General features: G+C 36.1%; 3 protein-coding genes across 3 annotated transcripts; 1 reads left to right on the top strand and 2 right to left on the bottom strand.

Moving 5' to 3' along the window:
- Positions 1–1,596: 1,596 nt before the first annotated feature.
- On the top strand, positions 1,597–7,900 carry LOC109102995 (annexin A5-like). The gene is made up of 13 exons (XM_042737687.1): positions 1,597–1,646; positions 1,862–1,896; positions 3,312–3,396; positions 3,630–3,724; positions 4,097–4,210; positions 4,368–4,458; positions 4,798–4,877; positions 5,501–5,551; positions 6,182–6,275; positions 6,362–6,457; positions 7,077–7,135; positions 7,348–7,470; positions 7,543–7,900. Exons 2-13 carry the CDS (start codon positions 1,894–1,896, stop codon positions 7,600–7,602), a joined length of 951 nt encoding a protein of 316 aa, XP_042593621.1. The 5' UTR covers positions 1,597–1,646; positions 1,862–1,893; the 3' UTR covers positions 7,603–7,900.
- A 2,766-nt stretch (positions 7,901–10,666) lies between these two features.
- On the bottom strand, positions 10,667–11,988 carry LOC109102994 (fibroblast growth factor-binding protein 1-like). Its single transcript, XM_019116319.2, has one exon. The coding sequence runs from the start codon at positions 11,853–11,855 to the stop codon at positions 11,253–11,255; it is 603 nt and encodes a 200-aa protein (XP_018971864.1). The 5' UTR covers positions 11,856–11,988; the 3' UTR covers positions 10,667–11,252.
- Positions 11,989–13,193: 1,205 nt separating this feature from the next.
- On the bottom strand, positions 13,194–14,985 carry LOC109102993 (fibroblast growth factor-binding protein 2-like). Its single transcript, XM_019116318.2, has 2 exons — positions 14,156–14,985; positions 13,194–13,726 (listed from the first exon to the last, which is right to left on the bottom strand). The coding sequence occupies exon 1, from the start codon at positions 14,886–14,888 to the stop codon at positions 14,163–14,165; it is 726 nt and encodes a 241-aa protein (XP_018971863.1). The 5' UTR covers positions 14,889–14,985; the 3' UTR covers positions 13,194–13,726; positions 14,156–14,162.
- Between the last annotated feature and the right edge of the window lie 2,252 nt (positions 14,986–17,237).

The following is a 17,237-nucleotide window of genomic DNA, read 5'->3' as shown; positions in this document are numbered from 1 at the left end:
TACTGACTATTTATTAATCTATAGTATGGCAGATGCTTTATGTGTTTCAGCAGACACAATTCTGTTTAGGAAACGTGTGTTTTCTTTTACTGATAAAAATGTTATTCTGACATCAGTTCTTTGTAAAAAAAAAAAAAAGAAAAAATAGATTACTGACTAGACAGAGTTTCAATAACATCAATTCAACATATATTAGTTTGTAAAGCCAATACTTTTCACTCACACAAAATCACACACACACACACACACACACACACACACACACACACACACACACACACACACACGGATTAATTGAAAAGTCAGTCAATATGTCTGCTAACTAGTTTCGGTGCAGGAATAGATTTTTTTTTTCCTACTGTTTGTTCTTGGCATGAAGAGGGTTATTTATGAATAAAAGAGTGGAATCAATTATGTTGCATATTGAGAAAATGTCTCAATTGAAAAATGATTTTCCATAATGCAACCCTGAATTCCTTTTGGAATTGCTCACTAACAATGGAGACCTGTCACACTCAATACTGTTCAATGTTCAGACATAATGTTTGTGTTGTGCCTGTTTATATTTTTTACTCTGCTTTCTTGCTTCTCTTTTAATAGTATTTTATTGTCCTTTCTTTGGCACACTAAAGTGAATAAAGCTAAATAAACCAAATAAACCTCAAACCAATGATATACTTTGCATGTATGTGTGAACGCATGGTTCAGTCAGCATTATATCAATCACCGGGCTAGTAAAACATCTTCAGCCATGAATCCCAATGAAGTCAACTCTGTTGCTTTTATTAAACCATTCACATTGTGTGTTCATGTGCATGACGCAAGTGAGAAAATTCAATTCACACCACACTGCATACTTGAGCAATTTAGCCAAACAAACAGCAGGGTTCTTCTATTTGACGAGGGATACTTACATGTAGTAACTTCAGCCACTGACGCATTAGTAATTGATTTATAATTATTAATCTTAATATTCCTGTCTCTCTCTTGCCTGGCAAGCAATGAGCATGGTTTATTTACACATCACCTTAAAACAGAAAAATAAGGTTTATTTTGCTGTGTAGAAGTGGTGTATAAATCACATAAATAAAATAAGCATATCATTAAAAGGCTCTGACAAAAACATAATTTTTTAAGGAAGGCCAAAGCAATATATCTACTATATTGCTCCATCAATCAGTATTCGGAGAGGGGTTCTCCGTGTTCCGGTGATTACTTCTGTCAAAGCCTGATGCTTCTATAATGAATAATATTCAAACTATTGATTATGTTCCAAGCTGAGCAAACATCATCTGAACGTCTTCTTAAGAAAATATTTAGAATATCTTTAGTCTGCACACAAACAACTTAATAGATGAACTAAAGTACACTAGCTATAATTTTGTCAAAGTATGCAAACATTACATATTTTCTTTATTGCTATTTTATTACATAACTATTTTGATAGATTAATTCACCAAGACAAGGACACAGAATATAAAGTACAGTGACAACTACCGTCTTTTACTCTGTTCTCTACGTCAGTCAATATGATTGACAACTGGTTTTGAGGGCGTGTCCTTCATCCAGCTACAATAACTTCGCTGACTGTTGACACGCGCCAGAAGTCTGACCTCTCGCGCACAGGTGACTGAATACAGCAACAGGTAGGTATGTTCGCTGTCCTGAATAGATAACGTATTGTAACAGCGTAGCTTAAATGAGTAAATGACAGGAATTATTTACGTACAGTCTCAAAGCCATTTAGCTACTGTGGATTCTACTGTGGACATGCAATTTCACATTTTTTGCATTTAATGAGTTTCAATTACTGCTGAACTGTTCTGATAATGATAACTTTATGTAGCCTACTCTTTTCCAGAACTGAACATAGTGCTCTCTGGACCTGTTCAAATGGTAAGCGTTGAGCTGCATTTGTATAATTTTGCATTTTTACCACTGTTTGTATTAATAGTAATATTTTAGTTTATGATGAGTTTTATTAGGCTAATTTGGGTCTTTGTCTTGTGTCTTGTTGTGCTGGCTTAAATAAATAAACAAATAACGGGGCAGCTTCCACATAAATTAATTCCCATAAATTAGAATTCAAGGGTTAAGTTATCAGATCTATGTTGCCAACATAGATCTGATAACTTAACCCTTGAATTCTAATTTACCGTAATGCCAACCGTAACATAATGTTGGCATGGTGACGGTTAAGGTGATGGATGATTGGATTACAGCAGATGAGACCAGTATCAGATCAGACTGAGGAAACCCACCGAAACAGGTCACTAGTTTTATCATCCCACACCTGCTAGAACCAAGCAAACACCCATATACTGTAGTACATCTTCAAGGATTAGCCATGCTTGGGCTGGCATATCGTGTGTTGTTTCTTTATTTATTTTTTGATGTTATGAGGGGTGTTGTGGTTATTATATGATGTATGTGTGTTGTAGTAGTTTTTTATTGTAGTAATAAGAGCAAGGAAAGATTAACGCTATTGCTTTTGGTATCAAATCAGACCAAAGGTCTCGGGGTTAACTGATCCCTAACTTTCAACTTGAACTTGAACCCTAAACCCAAACCCTATACCTTATCTCATTCTTCACCGCAGCACTATCATTAACCTGAGCTGCAGTCTTGGTCTATCTTTAATCAGTCGTGTATGGATTACAGATACTCTGTGTGTATATAGTGTTTACAGAGGTTTTAAAGGGTTACCAGAAAGATACAATCGCAATGTAAACAAGAAATGTGGAAATGGTTGCTTTCAGCCTTTGAAAGGTCATCTAGAGACTGAGAGCACAATTATTGCTTCATATCTGTCTGCTAAATATATATTCAGTATTTACACATGGTAATGATGAGAGACATGAGCCAGTGCATGCATAAGTTTAATAAATGAGGTTGATGTATCTCATATTCTCAAAAACCTGCGCTGGCTAATCCATTCAGAATTTACCTGCTCCACATGTCTTCGTGTTTTTTAGTGCCTTGAATGATTATGCATGTTAATTATTTTTGTTTGACATTTTCCTATTCTTTCTGTAAATACCAAAACCTGGTTTTGTGCCTTTGGTTTGATATATAAAAAAAATGTCCTACATTTATAAAGCTACTGTCTTTTCTGATGTGAGAGCATAACTGGCAACGAGTAAGGGCTGCAAATAATTTTGATCTTATTGGTGAATCTTCAAAGGATATCTGTATTTAACCTGACACGTTATGCATTTTAGAATAGAACAACATGTACTAAATCTACTTTATATTATATTATGATTATTTTTTTTTGCAATAGATTCATTTTGGTTTTGTATTTTCTGCAGGCAACCCGAGGAAGTGTGAAACCCTTTGTGAACTTCAATGCAAAGCATGATGCAGAAGTTTTACGCAAGGCCATGAAAGGGATCGGTATGTTTCTCAAGACAGATCTTTAAGAGAGTTCACCCCTTTTTGTTAAGATCTAGGTGGTTTTTCCTTCCACAATTAGCAATCATAATTAACCAGAACATAGTGGTAACTAACTATTACACAGTGATAACTAACTGCTGTTTGCAAATTATACTGATCAGTGGACTAAAGAAAAACATATTCAGCTCACTCTTACACTATATCTTACTTCTTCTATAATGCTTTATTTTCAGGCACTGATGAAGATGCCATCCTCATGTTACTGGCAGCTCGCAGTAATGCCCAGAGACAGGAAATAAAAGCAGCCTATAAAAAGGCTTTTGGCAAGGTGAGCAAATTATATTATTATCTAGTGTCTAACAAGGAATAATTAGTTTGTTGAATCTAAATTATATAAAAATGTCTTTTCACTTTAAGTACATCTTCTTTTTGAAAATGATAACACAATAAAAACGCTGTTCAAAGTTAAGAAAAAAGGTATTTAAACATGATTGTTTTTCCATTCAGTTACTTAGAACTGCTGTGCATCAATAGCAGTTCATCAAGATTATTCATTTTGAGCTGTTGTTTTGCACACATCCTCTTATTGATGTTGATATAATTCAGTGCAGTCATGAACGTCTAAAACCATGTTAAAATGTTCACATCTTCAGTTTAATGAGCAATATATTTTCTTCTGTCTCTTGGCTCATGATTTCAGGATCTAGTGAAAGACTTACGGTCAGAGCTGGGAGGGAAGTTAGAGGATCTCATCGTGGCCCTCATGTATCCATCCATATTATATGATGCACATGAACTCCATAAAGCCATCAAGGTAACATCACACATTTACATCGTATATGGGATATAATTAAAAACTCGAAAAAGAATGAATAAAAAACACATTGTTATGAAAATGCTTTTCCATTATGATAAACTTGAGCTTATCTCGTCTTAGATTGGTTATCTTTTTAATTTTTATTTTCTTACAGGGAGTGGGTACAGAGGACGAAGTTTTAATCGAGATCCTGGCATCCAGGACATGTGATGAGATAAAAGATATTGCCAAAGCTTATAAGAAAGGTAACATTCATCATGCAGGCACAGGATACATCTGACATGAAAATGTCCCACTATTGTAAGGTTGATGCATGATCGTGTCAGTTTATATTTACTGTGAACACTCCAAATAATAAATTTCAAATGGTAAGAGTCATTTTTTAACTGTGGGTTTCCCTACTTCAAAGATGCCTTACTGTCTGTATTGCAAACAAATAGGCCACATGGAGCACAGGTCTCTAGAAGGCATCACTGTTACAACTGATCCCTTCCCATTAAACTAATCCAAGGGGACCAATAAGCAGAAATTGTCGAGATAAGTGTGAACTGTCAACAGATCCTGTCTCATGTGTCTTGACCTAGAATATGGAAGCAAGCTGGAAAAAGACATCATGGGTGATACGTCAGGACATTACCAGAGGTTGCTGGTGATCCTTGCACAGGTAAAGAATTGGCTATCAGTTTAATACGAAAGAGTATATTAAAAAAAGTAGATTGAATTATATAATAGTTATAATCATCTTTGATTTTGTGCAGCACATTTAAAATAAATAAAGTAATCAAATCAGGTCAAAAAATCAAATAAAGTATTTGATTATATAGTAATTATTTAATTCACTGGATTATCAGAAATGTACGTGTGAGACATTGACACATATATTAACCATTTCTAGTATAATTTCCAGCAAAAATAACTATTGTCATGATACGTCAATCTATAACAAATTACTAGTATATAAAATTTTCTCATACTGTGATATACAATTTCAGTCAATGTGTTGATTAGGGCAAGAGATGGGAGAGAGATGAAACCGAGCAGCTTCCTCTTGGAATGATAACATGAGCACCAGTGAAGTCATCCTTAAGTAATTAAAACAGCTCTTGGGTTAATGTTGTTGAGAAGATTAAATGTTTCTCAAGGGTAAAGTGTGGGTAATTCAATATTGAAGTTTACCAGGTTAGGGAAAATTCCACGCCCCGTCTCAGCATATTTGCGGTGATGGAGGAGGGCTGATGTTTCTGTGATGTCCTCTGACCTTGGTTATGTTTCTGTTCCTATACTCAGGGAAACAGGGAGGAGGGAGTGGATGAGAGCAGAGTGGAGAAAGATGCAAAGGTAAAGTTCCTAGTCATGAGTGAATATTGTATTATGAATTTCTTAAAGAGACAGTTTACCCTTAAAATAAAACATTTACTCCTCATACCATTGCAAAATTGTATGACTTATTCTGTTGAAAGAAGCAAATGTATACGAACAGTTAAAACATTAATGTTACCTCAAAAGAAAGTGTCATTTTCATTTTGTGTGATTTTTATAAAGCATCTATTTTCCATGTAAAGTGGATGGTGAGTTATGCTGTGAAGCTCCAAAAAAGACAAAAAGCCCCATAAAAGTAGTCTATGACTGATTCACTTTATTACAGGTCTTCTAAACCAATATGATTTGTTTAAGCTTTTATGGTGCTATCTTCTCCTTTTAGGAGCTTGGTAGTGTAAATCGCTATCCACTTTTATTATACTGTACTCAACACAGATGCTTGGACATTGTGCTTAATATCTCCTTTTGTGTTTCACAACTTAAATTGCAAGGGATTTGAATCCATTGTTATAAATTGCACCCAGCTTTATTTGATTAATCATTAGAGTTGCGTATATGTATGTTGATGTAAACATGGAAAAGACGTAACTGGATCCTCAGGTTTAAGTTGCGAACCTTAGATGTGTTTGTTCATTGATCGTGTTTCAGGAGCTGTTTGCTGCCGGAGAGGAGAAATTCGGCACGGACGAGGACAAGTTCATCAACATACTCGGCAACAGGAGCGCCGAACACCTGAGAAGAGGTGCACGCTTGTGTGTTCAAAGACTTTTGATGCGTTCAGAACTGTATTGAAGGGCCATCCTAATGGCTTCGGTGTCCCTGTTTCAGTGTTCGATGCCTACAAAAAGATTGCCGGCTGTGACATTGAAGAGAGCATAAAAGATGAGTGCACTGGGAACCTGGAAGCACTGCTGCTGGCTGTGGGTACGAAAATCCCTGTGATGTGGCTAAATGTAAATTTGCTATTTGGATGGACTGAACCATCACTCTATGATAAAACTTTTTATTGTTTATTGAAAGTTTGGTTTTGTTAAATTGGTTTAATTTGTTTGATATAAATGTGTGATATGAGGATATCACAAGATCCAAGAAAATGCAAAGAAAAGTAACCCTCACCATGTCATTCCAGGACCTCAAGCTGTTATTTTATCTGTGGAGAAATTTTTAGAGAATTTTTACTTCTAGATCAGTTAATTTTTCATCAACCATAGTTTAACAAAAAAAAAAAAAAAAAAAAAAAAAGGCAAAAAAAGAAGAAAACACTCCAAATATCAAGTCTTCTGAAGCCATTTTTGTGAGGAATGAACTGAAAATGGTCTCCTTTTTACTGACAATATTGCTTTTGAAGATAATCGGTGAAAAACAACCTGAATGTCAGTCTTTTTCACACATAAATGTGCTTTTATGATATTTACGATCACTGTTAATATAATATAACTACAGGTTAAGAACAACATGAGGGTGAGTAAATAATGACACTGGAGGGTGATCTGTCCCTTTAACTAAAATGTAAAACTTATGTTTCTCTCTCTTCCCCCTTTAGTTAAGTGTGCAAAAAGTGTGCCTGCTTATTTTGCCGAATCCGTTCGAGAGTCTATGCGGGTATGAAAGCTTATTTCCATGAGATTCTAATCTGTTTTTTTCCTTCTCTGATCATGAATTGGATCATTTGCTGCTCATTTTGGATTATCAATTGCTGACACTCCCAAGTGGAAAAATAAAAACAACTCGTGGCCTGTTTTTTAAATGAATGTGTTGGTCTGAATGATAATGAAACAACTGATTTCACACATTATTGGTTTGTTTATTTACAGCGTGCTGGCACTGATGATGAGACTCTCATAAGGATCATGGTGTCCAGAAGTGAAAGGGATATGCTGGACATCAGAGCGATATACAAGAAGAAGTATGGAGAATCACTCTACAGCACCATACAGGTGAGTTATGCAAACACATACTTTGTCACAAACACAAATAAATCTTAACATTGTTTTTACCCTTATTTTTAGGAGGACACTGACGGAGATTACCAGAAGGCCCTTCTCTACCTGTGTGGTGGTAATGATTAAAAAAACTAAATTGTGCGAATTATTTACATCAGTTCAAGTCCTTATATAACCTTCAGGTTTCTTGTGCACATTTTTTCATTTGTGTTTATCTTTACATCTTTTATGTTTTATGATTTGAGAATAAGTAGTTTCAGTGTTGGAGAATAGGAGGGTTTTGTGTAATGGTTTTGGTGTGGTGTTTGTGTACTGATTCTTTTAACAGAAATTAATGGTTTCAGAAAGGTTAATGAATTGTTTTGATTGGCGCATTGTTTCAAAATTGTGTGAAGACATGAAAATAAAATGTTATGGACCATAATTATGTTTTGTAAAGTCATAGGCAGTTCCTCGTTTTGTTTCTGTTGACCAATATAATATTTTCCCACTAGATGGCATTATTGCTCTAACAAATGGTTCATATTCTCCCTCAGCATATTTTGACCCAAGTGCAGTTTTGCTTGAGACGATTTCCTCTTGCATTAATATTATCATTCTAAAATATTTTTCCACTGAAGTTAAACTTACAACAGCTTAAGTCACAAATGAAAATTGCTGAAGGGATAAGTAAGGGAGTTAACAAAATAAATGGCCCTTCCCTGAGAACACGCATACACATGCACACACACACACACACACACACACAAAACAAAACAAACAAGTAAATTTTATATCATAATCTCAGCACAAAGTGACATATTTGTTACTGTGGTTTTATATCAAGGCATCCATTTTTTTTTCACTAAAATTTTCCCACTAATTTTGATGTATATGTAGGCATATGTAGGTATGTGTTTGACATTCAGTTTACATCAAATCAACATCATGTCAAGGTTTTGACGTCATTTTGATTTGCATATTTGACCTGTTTTTTTGACGTCAAATTTGACGTCAATTCTTTTCAGCGTCAATTGTCCACTGGGAAATCTAATCTTTGACTTCATACATTACCACTGACACTGGATGCTACTGTTAAGATATCATGTGGAGTCTGCCTCAGATAATTTACTTCAGCAAGACTGAAACCATTCATACACAACCTGATAATAAATGCATTCCTGAGGTATTCAAAGAAGATGTTATATGTTTTTCTTGTACAGTGTACAGCTGAATATATTACATTTCTCATAACTCAGTATGAGCTACAAAGATGTTGAGACTCTTATAAGATCGCATTCTTTTATTATGTGTGCCATTTGGAATGTGCGTATGTGGATACAAGCTCTAAATCGCTTTACTAAATCCCAAAGCTGGCACTCTCAGCACAAAGCCCCCAATTTCTACTGAGGACTCCACTATTTCCAAGATGGAATTTATTAAGGTCATTATTTTAGCCAATCAGTATTCAGAATGTCAGGGTGTGAGATCAGGCCACCTCAGGCCACACCCTGCAGGGCCCACCAGGAAGTAAAAGATCCCCTTGAGAGGTTACATGAGAGCAGTGTTTGAATAAATCTCAGTGGGAGAAGAAAGCGCTTGGCATCCTACACTTAAGTAAGCACCACACCTTCATTAATAGATGAAAAGAGCAAAGAACTGAAATCTAAGCAATTCTTATTCTTTCATTCTTTAATGTCACACAACAAGTATTTATATGGGAACTATTAGAGGCAAATTAATTCTTCATGTGAATACCTGTTGTAGGCTTGTCCCTGGGCAAAATGATGCAGTTTTGTGCATATTTGTACTCCACTAGATTTTCCCTCTGCTGTTCTGTTTAGTAATCACATTTTACTCAATGGCCAATGGTGTGTGTGCAAATTTTTACAATTACTACCTTTATTTGACGAATGGTATTAAAACTCTTATTTCTTGAGTTATCTTTCTGGCAAGTTAGAAGTCCAGAAATGTTTCTGTTGATTTTCTTTAAATGACAGATTGAAAACATCAGCAAACTGCAATAATGGATTCTGAACGTGTTCATAATTTTGGTGGGAATGTTGTTTTTGGAAAGGAGAGGCCACAACATGCGTGAGCGTGTTTAATTTCATAATCACAGGCTGGTATGGCAACCAAAAACCCACAAGATGCTAAAATCTGTTTTGTGTGCTTGAATGTTTGGTTCATGACTGACCACTTGGGTTGTAGAGAGCTTCTTTCTTTTCCATATGTTTATATGTGAAGCTTCAAAACAGTAATTTACTGCTTTCATAAAACATATTCAAACCCTCCAATTAAGAGGGTTCATTCGTAAGACACAGTAAAACTGTAAAAGCAAACTGTACTATAACAGTATAAATAAAGAATTTCCAATTACAATAACAGTAATTATGCCAAACAATCATAAAAAATATCTAACAATAATATTAAGCCTAATTTAGGCTTTTAATATTCATGTTGTCTTGATATCTCTCCAGCTCTGAGCTTTGTTAACATGGGCTCTGTACTGCATTAGTTCACTCAGAATAACCGCAAGAAAATCTTGTAATGACTAGTGAGAAAGAAGCACATGGCTTGAGCTGGAATGCAATGATCACTGTTGGAGTAATTAATCTGGGTTTAAACCACAAAAGTCATTCAGTGTTTCTACTTGAAAATACATGCAAAAACAAACAGCCACTCTTCACCTGAGATAAAGCTACAAGTCATGCAGAGATGCAGTTGAATTAATTTTTTTTTATATGTATTTTTAATGAATATATTAATTGTTCATTTATTAGTTTTAGGTTATTACATTTTTATTATTTTAGTTTATTTTTTATTTTCAGTTATAATTTATTTTATTTCAATTTTATTAGAAGTTTTTTTTTTTTTTTTTTTTTTTAAATGTTTTTATTGGTTTTGGTTAACAATAATAACCCTACTTTGCACATAGAATTTTACTCTCTCTCTCTGTGCGCGCACGCACGCACGCACGCACGCACGCACGCACGCACGCACACACACACACACACACACACACACACTGATTTAAATACCTCCATCAATAGGATTAGGTTTGAGATCTATTTGGGTCAAAGTAGAGCAAAGTATTAAGCCAGCTTCCATGCTTGGAAATACCTTTTCAAACCATCATGAACATTCATTTTGAAGTGAGGATAAGAGATATAGGCTAATAGAGAGAGAAAAAAATAAAAATAAAATGAAAAACCCTTAGCCATTTTATTCCAGAGATCACTCAGTACGATTACAAACACCAGTATTCATTTCATTTCCATTTCAACCATATCTCTAGATACCAAACATACAAACACACATTTTGTTTTTTCTGTCACGATGGGGACTGTATTGAATTTTGATAGGTATGTCAAACAAATGTTTACACATTTTTGTTCATTATTTAGACATCATTTGACAAGACATTAGTTAGTAAGTTTCTTTAGACATTTTATATCGTGGAGCCCATTGGCTTCTCCCCACAGGTGATCTCAGGTTTTATTTTCTTGTGCAGACGGTTTCAGAAGAACCACAGATTTTTTTACCTCCAATTTTTGTCACCATATTACTTTCATATTATGCAAACCAAAATGTAAATACACTGTATCATATTTTGGTATGAACCTCCAGCTTCTGAATTAATGTCTTTCTTTGGATGATGGCCATATTTATGTAAAGTTAATTTAAAATGCTAATAGTGAATCACAAAATAGGGAAAAAATGTAGTGCAATAAGTTAATTTCATTCAGAAATTAATATAATATAAAATTGCCTTGAAAAAGTATTTTCAGAGTCAATCAGGAGCATTCATCATTCTCAAGCATCAAGAAGAGGAATGCACACAGTGAAGACCAGGCGCTGCTGCAGTATTCTTCGGCCACTCTCAGCCTCTCGATCCGGTTAGGACAGTGATTCTTCCCCGCGGTTGTCGGTAACGGGACTCTGGAGGAGGGCCGCGTGTCCTTCAGTCTGAAGTGCGCTTCCGCGGGCGCGCTCCGGCACATACCGGCTTTGACCATCGCAGTAGAGTCGCGACACAATTTCCTCTGCTTTTTCAGAGAACGGGAGATCTGTTTCCAGTATGCTTTGGTATTGGATGCGTATTGTTGACATGCTGTGGGCTTCGCTACATATTCGCAGCCGAAAATCTTTTCCCCGGTTTTACACGTGACTCCCAATACAAACGCATCATCCCCGCGCACCGCGCGCCACGAGCACCGCGCTCCGTCCTTCAGCGAGAATCTCCCTTTCAGGCCACTTTCATTCCGCTGACCTCTTCTCTTCCCCTTCCCATCTGCCTGCGCTCTCCTCCCTCTGTCTCTCAGACTGTACACCTGTGCGAACTGCTGCACGATACAGGCGAAGATCAGAAAGAGAGCAATGTCTGTCACGCATTTCATGTCTTCAACGGAATTACTGTCAGTTAGGAAAAACTGTACGTGACATTTGTGATAACAAGTGGATGGATTTCCGAAAACAATACAAGAGAGCTGTGAAATCTTTGGTTTTGCACCTTAAGTTCGTGACTGCCATTTATAGAGCATCTCGCGCACGCACCTCCCTCAGTCTTCACATTCTTGCATGCGTCTTGTTCTGGGACATTAGTAATTTGGCAAACGATGACTTTGATGGCATGTCTAGGTTTATTTATAATTCATACGTGATCAGCATAGTACAAAAGAAACCCCTTAAAATGTTAGCTTTCATGTGAATGTTCTGCCAAACTGTTACAACTTAAGGACTGTTATACCTAATAACACACGTAGAGTCCCGACCAAAGTTTAATTTCAGCGAGTCGGTTCTTCTGAACAGTCGGACTCGGAGAACAGGAAATACGACGATGGATGATGGGTAAATGCTACAATAATGCAACAAAAATACAAGACTGAACAGCCTACAACAGCGATTAATGCAGCTGTATTTTTAAAAATGAAAATTAATAACACCATGCACTAATGAAACGGTCCTCTTCTCCGCCATGGCGACAGGTTATTTGGCCATCTGCCGAACTCGGGCCGATTACTACGTTATCTGGGTTGTCATACTCTGTTAGGTATCACAAATATATCCAAAGATCTCAGTCATAACTACAATTCATGTTAATGTTATTAATGTTAAGTTAATGTGCAACTTCCAAGCTGTTGACAACCCGTAGGCTATTTGCGACCATTTAAATAGAACATGAAGGTTGTATTATCAGCTCACTCGGTTCTCTGATTAAAATGAATCGGGCATGCTCGAAAAAGACGGTTCTCGATTCGAGTCATGAGCTGTTGACTCGAGAATCGTTCAGACCGATGAACTGTTTCAAATGATCGAACAGATCCGACTCAAAAGAACAATTAACGAACCAAACACTATTTACAATTGGCAGCAGAAAGCATCTTGTTACTGAAACTATAGGCCTATATGTATTTTTATTCACTCTCACATGATAAAATGACCTGTATGTTAATAGCCTACATTTTGTTCAAACATTGTATGATAGGCATATGTAAATTTAGCCAATATAGGCTATAGACTGCGCCCTGCCCTACTGTAACAATCTTTCTATGAATTAAACTTTTTAAACAGTAATAAAATACATAGCATAACATATTTTGTATGAACAACTAAATACAGTATTTTGGTGGACTATGGTTACCATAAAATTTTGTATGGTAAATGCCCTCAGACCGTAGTATTTTCTAACACAATAGCTCCCTCTATTGTCACACTCATGCAAATCACTCCCACACAAAAAGAAAATGTAAAGAACCATCATTTATTCAGAACAAACAAAAAACATTTATACATTTGAGTATCACCTACTTCACTATAACATGTAGTAGACAGAGATATATCTAATGTACATTACACATTTTTCAAATTGATATATTCGATCTGAAGTTACCTGTGGCTCCACAGCTTTCAGAAAGGCTGACCCATAATTGGTCAGCACTCATAAATATATAACATATAGCAAGATTAATACACATAGTATTCAGTACACATGAAGTTCCTCATCATATAGTTTACAGCTGGAGAACAAAATATGCCAGCATTATGCTCAACATCTAAATTAATTGAAAACTAGCAGTGTAATCTTGTGAATTCTGATAACATTAGAGTCTGTACATTTACAATACATAAGAATATATTGATGGTGTTCTCAAAGTCCTTTCAGTCGTAACACACACCTCCATTTCTCTCCGTTAGTCCAAAACCTACATGCTGTTAGACATTTGGAGTCATCTTGAATGGGGTTTGTTGTCTGCAGGATTGTGATTGACTGTAGTGGTATAAAGAGAGGAAACACAGCTTTCAGATTCAGAACTTATATATGCACTTATATATACATATTTTCAATTTTCCATTATATTGCAAGGTGGAAGTAAGCTATTTTTATTTTTTTTTTTAAATGTGCAAGACTTAATTTCATTAGGTAAATAACTAGAAGAATAACAAGGTGCAATAAGAATATTTGCGATGCAAACCAGTGAATATTTAAGATTATGATAATGAATTAAAATAATATGATCAATAGCAGTCTTCAATATCAAGCAACCTGTTTTTGGATGTATAAAAAAATAACCAGAAGCGAATGACACAGGAAGGCCTTGCACATTCAATTTACAAATGTACCAACCTCTCCTACGTTCAAAATACAGTGGATATTATATGTTGATAAAAAGGTTTTTGTCATTTCAAAAAATCCTACCTTTTTCTTAGTTTCTGAACCACCCTATGACAAAGGAACACACTCCCCGAAATGAGCGCCAGCAGTAGTCCTGGGCAAGTTTCTTGGCCTCACTCAAGGGTACCTGCGTAGTTGGTTGTGGCACAGTAGGTTTGGGTGTAATGATTCTCCTCTGTGTGGTGGATTTGAAAGCTTTGGGTTGATTAGTTTTGTCCTGAGCAGTTCTGGCTGGTTGGGTTCTGAATATTTGTGGTCTAGTAGGCTTTGGCCTCTGCTTCTGTAGTTGTGGTCTCATCTGCACAGGTCTGTCAGGCACTGGTCTGTAGGGCTCGGCGTTTGATGAGGAAGCGCTTATGAAGACCATCTGGGCCTCATCTGATGCTTTCCTGCACATGAGGGGCTTGAGGATGCGCTGGCCCTGGCAAGCATTCGACAGCTTGCGGAGGCCCCACATGATCTGCCTGAAGTAATGCAGTGAGTTGTTATTGTAATTGCGGCAGACCTGAGGCTTGCCCTGGTATTCGCACCAGTAAGAGTGCTCCATGCCCAGGCAAGTGATGCGAAGCTTCGTCAGATCGCCTTGTACCATCACGCTCAAGCTGCATTCATCTCTGGTGCCTTTGGTAAGAAACTCAATCACGTCTTCCCAAACGTTCCTCATGTGTCCTGGCTCGATGTCGTCGTGATCCTGGCTCTGAACTAGAGCTGCCCAAAGGCAGCATGCAAGCAGGAGTGTGCTTGTGATTGTCCACATGTTGTGAGGCGATGACACTGGCGGAGAGACTTCTGACTCCACTATTTAAAGACTTTGGTCACAAAGAGGGTATTTTGAGGTTAAAAAAAGTTGCCCCAAAAGTTGGCTTTCTGCCTGGGTAGTGTACTGTTTGCTTGGCCATCTGGTGACTGCCAGTAAGAAGCAGGGACACATATGTAACCAATTGAGAAAATGTTCAGACACAGTAAGTGGAACTGTGAGCTGCCCTTTACAATCTTAATTCTGGAACTTTTTTGGCATTGGTTTTGTAATTCACAGTACACCGCAACTATATAAGTTTTCTAGTCATGTTTGTGTTTATGTTTATGATGTTGGGAAACAATCGGTCCATGCCCTCCAAGAAATCTTAATCTTGGGTTATGTGAGTACTTAAATAAGAACCAGTTTAGTGGACTTACTTGTGCGTCTTAAAAATAAAGGTTCCATGAAGAACCTTTAACATCCATGGGACCTTTCCATGATTCCACAAAAGATTTTTGTAGTAGAAAAAGAGTCTTTAGATTATTAAAATGTCCTTCAGACTTTGAAAAAAAGGTTTTAAAAGGTTCTTTTAAAAACTGTTCTCTGAAAGGTTCTTTAGGGCAAAATCGTTCTTCTATAGCATTGCTTGAAAACCCCATTTTAGAAGCTTTATTTTTAAGAGTGTATGCCAACCTGAAGTAACATGTTGGTTCAAAGGTTCATTGAACTATTGAAGCCATATTTTTTTTTTTTTTACCTCAGAATAAAAAATACAAAAGTAATTTTGAGATAAAGTTTACAATAAGAGGTATGGAGTCACAAAATCTTGTTTTTAATTGGAAATGTTTCTTACTAAACATACAGTATTTACTTTAATGCAAAAAAAATGATTTTGACAGTTCTGCATTAATGATTATACTTGATTAAAGAGATGAGGCATGGAGTTAGAGGCCATTAGTGAGAGTGTGTCTGAACTTCTGAATTACGATAGATATATTTTTTCAAGCAATCAATCATAACTGGAAGTAGGGTGTCCTTGTAACTAATGCAGGAATGGAGATATAAACATCCAGAACAAATCAACTCAACCACAATCAAAGGATCTGTGGCTGTGTGAGAGGCCAATTACAGCTTTCCTTTATGGCTTCCTTTGCAGCGTTTTACTGGCTTCCACAAGTTCCAGACTCTTAGCCTGTCTAACTAATGGAGACTTTTCTAGAGAAAACTGAAGAAACAGATGACAAGGGGTAAGGCCTATTCACACAAAGGCCAGTAACTACATAATAATATATAGATTTATTTAAAATATAGTTTAAAAATTCTTATAAATTTAATAACAGCCCAGAGGAATGATATCACTGTAATCACTTTCCCACTTTATGAATGATGAAAACAATGAATCAGAACAACTGATCAGAATCCATCCTGCTTTAAAGAATGACATTTATCATGGGTAGAAATCAGTTAGAGCTCTGGGTCCAAAGTGACAAAAGTGTCCCAGATATTTAAAATTTCCCATTTGTTATATAATATTTGATGTAGTTCACAATATTCTAGTCTATAACTATCATATCAATTTTCAGTATGTAGACTATCCTAGTATTTTTTCAATGAACTGTCAAAATGATAGACTAATATATATATATATATATATATATATATATATACACATATATATATATATATATATATATATATACACATAAAGTTTATATATAGGCTATATAGTCCTCTTAATAGTAAAGATGTCTATGAAAATCAATTCCTGTGGGGGCAGATATTGCCCCATTATTAAAAAAAAAAACTAAAAAAGTGTTTTTGTGACATTGTTGGTTTTGTAAGCTATACTCTGTTTACAAATAGAAGTATTTCCTTGTTTTTATTTTTTATAACCCCTCCCTTTGTAATCGATCTTTTGTGAACTCAGTTTGATATCTACAGCGGTTGAATCGAGCATTTACAACACCACAACATTTTTTCATCTGAAATTTTATTCACAATATTTTACAGTTTTAGCCAGCCTAACCACGTGGACTTGAAAACCAACGGCACTGACAACCAGGCCCACCACAACTAAACATCTTCGAGCAAGCTTGAACAACAAGTATGCACATGCTATGTGTAGTATGGCAAAACAGTGAGACTGTGAGGTGACGGGACCTTTCTGGATATAAATCAAGTACAACATTTTACCTGAGGCCCTGATAACACTGTCATATACACAATGAGTGAAGGATCTGAGCAAAAATATGTAGCACCTGACATAACGTCTCTAACATTAAACAGCTGAAATATTTGGTGGTGTAATTGTCAATGACTATGACAGCGTTAAATAGGCTTCGTAAAAGTCGTCGTAAATGGGCTCTG

This window comes from Cyprinus carpio, chromosome B14, assembly GCF_018340385.1.
Source record: "Cyprinus carpio isolate SPL01 chromosome B14, ASM1834038v1, whole genome shotgun sequence".
Taxonomy (NCBI): domain Eukaryota; kingdom Metazoa; phylum Chordata; class Actinopteri; order Cypriniformes; family Cyprinidae; genus Cyprinus; species Cyprinus carpio.
This window is presented reverse-complemented; position numbering and strand designations above follow the sequence as displayed.

Coding starts and splice junctions, on each gene's coding strand:
- LOC109102995 (XM_042737687.1), top strand. Junction 3,725..4,096: donor ATAAAAAGGCTTTTGGCAAG/GTGAGCAAATTA, acceptor TCATGATTTCAG/GATCTAGTGAAAGACTTACG. Junction 6,276..6,361: donor CGCCGAACACCTGAGAAGAG/GTGCACGCTTGT, acceptor TCCCTGTTTCAG/TGTTCGATGCCTACAAAAAG.
- LOC109102994 (XM_019116319.2), bottom strand. CDS start 11,855: ATGAAATGCGTGACAGACATTGCTCTCTTTCTGATCTTCGCCTGTATC.
- LOC109102993 (XM_019116318.2), bottom strand. CDS start 14,888: ATGTGGACAATCACAAGCACACTCCTGCTTGCATGCTGCCTTTGGGCA.